The sequence below is a fragment of the Curcuma longa genome, chromosome 6, assembly GCF_044706935.1.
Source record: "Curcuma longa cultivar G26 ecotype Majalengka, Jawa Barat chromosome 6, ITB_CL_G26_1.1, whole genome shotgun sequence".
NCBI lineage: Eukaryota > Viridiplantae > Streptophyta > Magnoliopsida > Zingiberales > Zingiberaceae > Curcuma > Curcuma longa.
The window spans coordinates 2802239-2811798 of NC_133866.1; the positions used below are offsets into that span (position 1 = coordinate 2802239).

A 9560-nucleotide genomic window follows, 5' to 3' on the forward strand; every position below is an offset into this window, starting at 1 on the left:
AGTAGTTTCTTTGTTCTCGTCACTGTAAAGAGGGGCTGGCGGACTGTAATAGGAGATGATTTAATATATCTATATATTCTCACTCAATCACTAATCAACTTAGGTGGTTCCTCTTTGTCTGGTTTGATATATGAACGCATGCAAGTTATGCTAATGAATTCCATCCATCTAATTTATTTGTCTAACTTTATTACAACTAGGGGAGTAATACAATAAAATTAAATTAGAATTCAATTTAATGGCCGGCTTAATTAAGTATTTCATTTGTCTGTATCAAAATGGTCATATTGTTGAAACATATGCTATCAAATATTTAAATAATCACAAGTTGTTCTTTTAAATATCTCAATCATACATCAGCATTAATTACTAACTCTTCCTCATAATTAATTTCTGAGCCCACAAATGCTTCGCAACTTGCATGAGATTCAGATACCGAGGGAGATTCCGTTGAGGAAGACAGCACGGTTGATGATTCTAAATGTATCTCGTTCCAATCTTCTCCGCCTATTTTATGCTCTATAGATTTATAGCTATGTTTTTTTTAATATTAGATCTTGTTGCACCATGCATGATCGATCTGCAAAAGGTTTCTTCGAAGTAATACAATCTCTTCTTTGGATGTGTGTCTTTAAATTGTTTGTTTGTTTGCAGTACCAAAAATGTATTGCCAAAATTCTACTTCCTCATCTAAGGACAGGGCTAAATCGGATCGGACTCGAGCTCAACCGCGGTCAAATCAAGTCAAATCAAGTCAAATTTGTCAAATTGATCAAGCCAACATGGAGGACACGACTCGGATCGAGTCTGATCAAAATCCCTGATTTTTTTGGAAACCCTAAGAAGCCCTAAAGCCCTAGATCAGTTCTGACCGTCGGATTCAAAATCAAAGGCTCAGATTATCAGATTAATCACGGTATTTAATCAAAACTTTAGGGAATGAACAGTTCGGCTGGCCGCCACTGTTCATCTTCATTCTCGCCCGCGACGCCTCTGCCACGCGACGTAACCCCACGGCCAGTCCCGTCCAAATCTTCCATCTCCGGCGTGTTTCTGGATTCTTGAGGAGGCCGGAACCAGTTCGTTGGGCGGCATTCGGCAACTGGAAGCACCACCGGTGAGGGTTTCATTCGTGGGCGCTTCTCCTCTGTTTCGTGGCATTCCGGTGAGTTGCAGCACGATCAGCAACGACGATCAGAAGAGGGGTTCTCTGAAGATCTCGGAGCAAGTTCAAGGTGTTGGCGATCTCATCCGCGCGAGGAGAGGAGCGACATTCCAGTTTGCAGCTCAAATTTCACTCGATCACCGGCTGCTGTTGAATCGAAGAGGGTTTCTTCGGGTTTTCAGAACCGTGGACGCGAGCAATCAGTCCAGCTATTGGCTCGAGCTTCCGAAGGGATTTTCAAGGAGGAGGGTTTCCGAATTGGCTCTCGTTTGACACCGAGATGAGAAAACACGAAGAGAAGGGAAGAAATGGATGTTACTGCATTCGAACTGCATTTCTGATTTCACGTTTCTGAAATTCCGTTTTTTTTCAGCTTTTGCAGATTTAAGAACTTTGAAACTTTGTGAATTCAGTAATTAGGCTAATACTTAGTCTTTGTTTGGATTTTGATTTGTTTTAGCTTGGTTTTAACTCCCTCAAATGCATTGAAATGAATTTCTGATAACCTCACTGATTTGTGCCGTCCACTGTGCCGTGCCAAAAACCTTCCCATGCCATTTACCAATTTGTTAATTTAGGATAGCTTAGTTTATACCCTTTATTTGCAATTTAGGTGTTGTTTTAGAACTTGCTTGAATTGGTTTAAATCTTCCCTGTTGAACCGAAAACTCTGATTTTCCCTATAGCTACTGTTTGGTGCCATTTTAGACTTTAAGTATCAGTTTGCTAGGGAGGGTTAAATTGAGTAGGGATCTCATTGCTATCTAGTTGGAAGTGGATAGTTAAATTGCATCATGGCTTTGATTCTTGCAAACTAGATTAGTTTCATCAAGTCATTACTTTATTTCATTCCATTTTCATTCGTGTTGCTCTTGCATTTCATTCACATTAAAAACCCCAAAACCCCATTTACATTAGAAAACCCAAAAAGAACGACATTGAAAGCTCAATTCACGCAATTGTCTACTAGTCCTTGGAAAAATACGACTCGAGGCCCCTATACTTCGTTTATTTTGTATTCGTTGTGGGTTTTCGATAAAATTTATAAATTCTAATTTGAAGCCCTATCGTGACACTCCATTTAGGGCTTGTCAGATTTCCAACAGACCACTCCAATGCTCAAGTCTGATAGAAGAAGAAGAAGTATGTGAAGTTGCTAGATTTGCCGAAAGAGGCTTTTCATACATATGAGAGGATTTATATACTTACGAGAAGGAATATCCATATCAGTCTGGGGGTAGGCTTCTGTCGGAGCCAAAGAGACTGGTTCTGACGATTGTTGACAAGGGACCCCGATATAAGGCATCTTGGGGATCAATTCTGCCAACCTCAGATCCGCTCTGTGACTCGGTCGTTGTTGATTATTCTTTCTTTTTGGCTGTATGTGCAAACATGAGGAGATCCAAGGAACCAAATTTGATGCACCCTGTTGGTCCAAGCATCCCTATCCATTCCATGCACCCGGATATTAGCACTTCGAGCCAATAAGGCGAATGAGATGGCAAGTCCCGATTGACTGGGATACCTCAGCTTTCAGGCACTCAAAAGGAATCGCCGCTCAGAGAAGGATAAGACACGGTAGAGTCAAGATTGATCCGACAATCATCACATCAACATTTCGGTGTCCGGAAGGGATCCAAGAGCCCGGAGATGCTAAGTCATCTATGATAACATATCGAATAGCCGACGTGGAGGCACTTGGAAGGGGATTAGGCGCCCGGATTGCTCAATATAAGTAGCAAAGCCTTCAAAACATCAATTACTACCATTCTACAACCTTTGTTCGTGCACTCTATGCTCTTGAGATGCTACTATGACGCGAATGCTACACTGACATCACATTCAAGATCTCACCTATAGTCGGTAACAAGTAGCTAATTTTAATTCTGTCTTTTATACTTATCGTTGTAAGAAAGAGTCTTTTAGTGTATTGTCCATCAGAAACAGTCAAGAACTGTGGATTTTAGAGTAGCAGTCAAAGACTATGAACCAAGTAAAAATAAACTTGTCTTTACTTTGTGCTTTGTTTTGTATGTTTCACTGCGTATTCTAAATCATTTAAAATAAGTTTTTAAAAATAAAGTGAAAACATGAAACGCGCTATTCATCCCCCACCCCGTTTTAGTGCTCTTTTCAATCCTACACTCAGGTCTGTATAAGAGCACTCTTCTTAGTTTATGCATAGAAGTAAGCAAGAGTAAGAGTGCAAGTGCATAGTATGCAAGAGTGCAAGTGTACAAGTGTAATCTTAATAGTCTGTAAGTGTGTATTTTAATTTCCTAATTTAATTTCCTTGCATAATATGTACTGTCAATCTTCTAGTTTGTATTGTAATCCTAGATATATAATATAAGAGTGCTTGGTATAACTTATTATAATGATAGTGTAAAACTCTTTTTAAGTCAAGGGAAAAGTTCTATTTTCTTTTTTTGTTTCCTTCTTCCGTCCTTATTTAAGTAATCTTCAAGATGAACAATAACTATTAAGAACAGAATCCTGAATACTAATAAAATATGTGCAGGCTTAGTAAGATAATAAGTAAAATGCCATTGTAAAACCTAAAAAAAGCTAGGGCTCAGTAATAACTTTATGGTTCTATACAGATGGGGTTCATTGAGAAAAAACAAAGTAAAAAACTCATCCTAACCATTGACCTAGAACTATAAAATATAAACAAAGCCCCCAACAAAATGGAAAATAATGAAATAAATAAAAATTTACATGTGTATATGTGTGTGTGAGAAATTAATATGTAAAGAAATTTGATTGGATGAGGGTACTAACTTGAACACAAGTATGATTTACAAACACTTGCCCACAGGGCATAACACGATTGGTTCTCAAGTGGTAGATTTGTTGTAATGGAGACAAGCTACTTCACAAAGATTTCATCACCCCAAATGCCCTCTCATCTGGGGGTCTACTGCATACTGATTTACTTGTATGTATCTTGCTATAGGTCCGACGATACAGATATAGCCGTCAACTTGTGTTAGGCTCGCCAGGTTGGCCCGCCCCGTCAAGAAATTTAGGCTGGTTGGGTTGAAATTTTATCAACCTATTTTAAGATGGATTGAGGTGGGTTGGCCTGCCTAGGCCCGCGACCCGCGTGGGTTGGCCCGCGACGGGCTTGAGTTGGCCCGCGGGCTGAGAAAGTTTATTTATTTATTTTAAATTTTAAAATTAAAGTATAAAACTTAATGAATTAGTGGGTTTCATCTATTTAAAATATAATTTTTAAGTTTAAAATTATAATTCAAACTTAAAATTTTCAACTTAATCAATTTAAATTATACTTCAAACTTAAAATTTTTAATATTTTTTTATTTTTTAACCGGCCCGCGGGTTGGCCCGCCTAACCCGCGGCCCGCTTTGAGTTGGGTTGGGTTGGAGATTTCCCAACCCGCCAAATTGGTGGGTTAGCCCGCTTCGCCCCGCCATATGATTGACCCACCATGGGTTATCCCGCCCCGCCATGGATTGACCTGTTTGACAGCTCTAGATACTGATCGTTTAGGGCTAACGAAATCACCTTTTATTGCAATGATCCACAGACACAAATACGAAGCCCTAACTTGAATATACGTAAACATGAACACATGTGAAACTAATCGTGGGAAATTATCCGCGAGACTGATTAGGGCTGAACTAGCTCAGATTGGTCAGCTACGCCACTCACAAAGAAACAACTATGAAGCCCAAATCGACTTAATGGGCTAACAACCACAATGTTTGGGCAGCAACCAAATAGACCCACAAGCAGGCTTCTCACCCAAAAGTCATCTTCAAAAGACACCCCTCTATTTTGAAATTTAAACAAAGGATTGTAACCCTTTCATTGTGCCTCTTCAACTAATCTTATTCCTATAAATAGATCTTCTTTTCTCTATTCGTACTCATCCTATTTTAGAGTTGTTATCCCCATTTATATCTTTTGTTTCTCCTTATGTATAAAAGAGTTTTTGAAAGTGTCTTGAAAATATTATCTTAAATAAAAGGAGTTGAATGGTTATCTTGACCATATAATTTGATCGTTCATTAAAACTATCTTAATAAAATTCCTCTTTAATGTTATTTTATGATCGTTTTAATTTTGCGTGTGTTTTAAAATAACAAGTGGATTTTAAGATTTAAAGAAATAAAATTGTTTAAAATTAAGAGTAAATCTGTTTTAAAATGGAAAAGGCCTCGAGTGATCTGAACCCAATTAACCAAACGCTTTTCTTATGCGCTACTTTCCATGCCATCCGCCATGCCGTTGCCCGCGCCGGTATATGCAATGAGTTTTAATCGTCAGCTTAGGTCCACACTGATTTTCGTGTTCTATCCAAGTAACGCAAGGGTGTATATTGGGTAAGCGTACACAGAGTATATTTATCAGCGTGAAGTTGCAACTTCCCGGATGGCCCCACGCTACACATGCAGCCATCCTTCTCAAGACAACCAAATGACCTACTTGCCCCTCCCTTCCCCTAAGAAACCGATAAAATAAAATGACAAAAGAATCCCTGATTGAAATCGTTAACTCCGACCCGAACGCTCATCATCAGACGGCTAACGTTCGCCTCCACGGCTGATCAGAGAGTTTATGGCACTACCGTGATTTTCGTAAACACAAAGGGGAGTTTATTCGCTGTGGACTCTATATAAGGAGGCTCGACCTCGCTTTCAAAGGCTTCGCTAATCTCCCCCAATTCTTCTCCTTCCGCTTCTCTCTCGTTCGACGACGGCTTCGCCGGAGAAATCAAGGTCCTGTCGATCTTTCCTCTGCCGACGCTGCCCCTAATTTTTTTCTTTTTGTTTTCCGGCTAGTGGTGCACTGTATTTTGATTTCACTGGGTTCGTTTCACCAATCTCGAGCGCCCTGGCTGACGTGGCGGGAGGGAGGGCCAGGATGCTGAGCGAACCAGAGAAGAAGCTTGTCTCATCGGGGAAGCGGAAGGGCCACGATCAGGAGGAGGCCCAATCCGTGGCGGAATCCAAGCGAGCTCGGGCCGGGATCGAGGCGGAATCCAAGCGAGCTCGGGCCGGGATCGAGGCCACGGCCCAGGGCAAGGACAATAGGCTACTGGCCGGCTTCCTCGCGCACGAGTTCCTCTCCAGGGGCACGCTCCTCGGGCGGCGGTGGGATCCGTCAAACGGCGCCTTCGAGCAGGGTTTACTTCCACCCGCCTCCGGCGCGTACAGCCAGGCGTCGTACTTGTTGCTGAAGGCGGAGGGAACCCACATCCCCGGCGTGGTGAACCCAACCCAGCTCGCCAGATGGCTTCAAATGTGAGCGATTGGAACTTGAATCAAACTAAAAAAAAAAAGGTAAGCGTTTGTCGCATCCTTATTTTATCTTGATCGATCCATTTTTTCGTGGATTGTCTTCGAGTAGTATAGCTGATTAGTTCCTGTAGCTCCTTTAACTCTAGCAAATGATTGAATCCTGTTATTGAAGATCATGCCTTCGATGTTGAAGTATTACTTCTATTCTGCTTTTCTTGCTAGTCTGGTGCGGATTCTCCCTGTTCTTGATTGAATCGGGGTGCTAGTAGATATCTTTCATTCAATCGGGTTGCAGAACATTTGATTCAATATTAGCACAGTCCATCCTGAGCATGATAACTATGATATATCTTGATCAATATTCTCAAAATTAAAAAATTCTATCGCCTGATAATTTTTCTTCCCTTGTTTTAGGTCTCCATATACCTTAGAAATAATTTTGCATTAATAGTAAACATCATAGAATATGGATGGTATATATGGGCATTCAGATGTTTTCGATTTGTCGATAATTATTTTTATGTAAATATTCTTGATTGAACATCTTTGCTCCCATGTGATCACATAAGAACCTTTTATTTCTCAATCATGGGCATGGCTTTAAAATTATGCCATTTAATTTTGGAAAATTAATGGGAAAAAGACAATATCCAATAAAGATTTATATTTTGATGTGGGGTTACATTAGCACACACTTTTATCATGAGATGTCCTTGTATGACATTGAATATGAGACTATTTTCATTTGGAATGCATGTTACAAAATTAAATATGTAACAATAATATTGTTTCAAAAAAAATATGATTAAAAGGAAATCAACAAATGCTTTAATACTAAATGATAAGAATGAAATATACCTCGTTTTATGACTAACTTAAATAGTACATTAGTCAACTTTAAAACATAATTAATATAGAATATGGTGAACTCAAGTAGTACATTAGCCAACTTTAAGTCTTAATGGTGGAGCCAAAGGATCGAATATTTTGAGATGTTGCAATGTATTGGTGTTATGTCTTTCCGGCAAAGAATGAGTCTTCGCATATACATGTTTACAGAATGTGTTCTTGTCCATTAAAGTTGCAACCCTTGGGATAGAACATCAACTACCAATAATTTCTACATGATCAGATGCACATGCCCATCAATAATCAGTCGATAACTAAATATTTGCCTCCGGAATATAACTGAGTTGGTTACGACAGAGCAGACTTATAGAAGAGGACAAGAGTTCGAATCTCGGCAAAGTCGAGCAATACCCTCCTCCGTCATGATCAATTGCAGTTTCTCGATTTACCTCCTCATATATAGTTATGTGGCCAACCGTGTGGGATCGCTGAGTGACAGATTCCACCTTTTACAGAAGATAACTAAACATTTTGTTAAAGGCACCATTTTGGAAGGTTAGATACGAGTTATCTAATGGTTGATCCTCTTATGCTTGGCCAGGGACTCTTTTGACACTATTTTAGAATTGAATAACAAATTAAGATTAAAATTTATCAGGTAAAAAATAAAATAGAACTTGGATGTAAATAACAATATCATGTATATGCAAAGGTTGAAAAGGTTTTATTTAATATCATTTAAAATTTCAAATTCTATAAAATAACTTATAATATTTTAAAATTAGGGGATCTAATTATTAGCAATGCTAATTCACCTAGTAGAAAAAGAGCATCACAATGGGTCCCCTTGATCTTCCGTTGTGCTGTCTTGTCAAAGGAAAGGACTCCCTCCTATAGTGGGAGGAGCTCCTTTTAATGATATCAATATTTATTTTTTAAAAATAAAAAGAAGTTCAAAAATTAAAAATTAATCGTTGCCATAAAAAAGAAGCATTAGCGACGGAATATTCCGTGGCTAATCAGTCATTAATCTGGATCAACGGCCGATTAGCAACGGATTTTATCCGTCGTTCTTTTTTTGATCGCTGACGTCACCTAGCGACGGAATTAAAATTCCGTCGCTATTTAGCGACATAATTTAAAGTTCCGTCGTTATTTTTTACAACAAACAATAAATTCTATCACTAACATTTAGCGATGGTAATTTATAATTCCGTCACCATTTAACGACGGAAAAATAAATATCCGTCGCTAAAATCCATCCATGTTACATTGCTCCTTCAGACGTTTAACGACGAAAATTTATAATTCTGTCGCAACTTATCGATGGAAATGTAATTCTGTCGCAAAGTAGTGACGAAATTATAAATTTCCATCCCTAGATTTTAAAAAATTGCCAAAATAACGATGGATATATATAATTTCGTCGAATTCCATTGCAAAGTAGCGACGAAATTATAAATTTCCATCGCTATATTTAAAAAAAATTAAAAAATTACCAAATTAGCGACGGATATATATAGTCTCGTCGCTACTTAGCGATGAGACTATATATATCCGTCGCTAATAATTTTTTTTAAAAATAATTTTTTTATTTTTTGAATTCCTTGTTTACATTTGAATCAATAATATACAATCCAATCCAAATCTGAATATAAAAACACAAGCCAAAATATATTAACACCACACTACTACAATATCTGAATAAAAAATACAATCCAAAATATCTGAATACACTCCAATCCAGTCTGAGTACAATAACACAAATATAAATATCTGAATACACTGATACTGTATCAAATGTTTAAATACAATAAAAGATAGGGAAAATATCTAAACTAACCGAGCCAAAATATCTAATCCTTCAAAAAAGACAATAAGATAGGTTAGTAATAAATCAATGATAACAAGGTATTTTGAAAATGCAAGTTTACAAGTCATAATTCAAAAAAAAAAGAAAAAAATTTAAATGTTAACATACGTCGCAGGCAATTATTGATCAGGGTTATTAGGGTCCTGAGTCTTCGCATCTTGAGTCCAACCGTGTGGGCGTTGTGATGTCGGACCCATGGCATATATGAATGCCTGCGTTTGCTGCACAAGCTGTTCGTATTCCATTTGCTGCGCCTCTAATGCGGAGAGTCGATTCTTTAATTCTTTATTTTCTTATTGTAGGACTTCTATCGCAGAAGATGATCCACTGGGACGACCCCCTGACTCTGGGGTTATAATGAATCACCACATACGACTCTCGCCTGGGACCCTAGACTGTAGA

At 38.4% G+C, this 9560-nt stretch overlaps 1 protein-coding gene across 1 annotated transcript; it reads left to right on the plus strand.

Annotated features, from left to right (window-relative positions):
• The first annotated feature begins 5867 nt into the window (after window positions 1–5867).
• Window positions 5868–6607, plus strand: LOC141831257 (uncharacterized). The gene has a single exon (XM_074718665.1). The coding sequence runs from the start codon at window positions 6060–6062 to the stop codon at window positions 6441–6443; it is 384 nt and encodes a 127-aa protein (XP_074574766.1). The 5' UTR covers window positions 5868–6059; the 3' UTR covers window positions 6444–6607.
• The last annotated feature ends 2953 nt before the right edge of the window (window positions 6608–9560 follow it).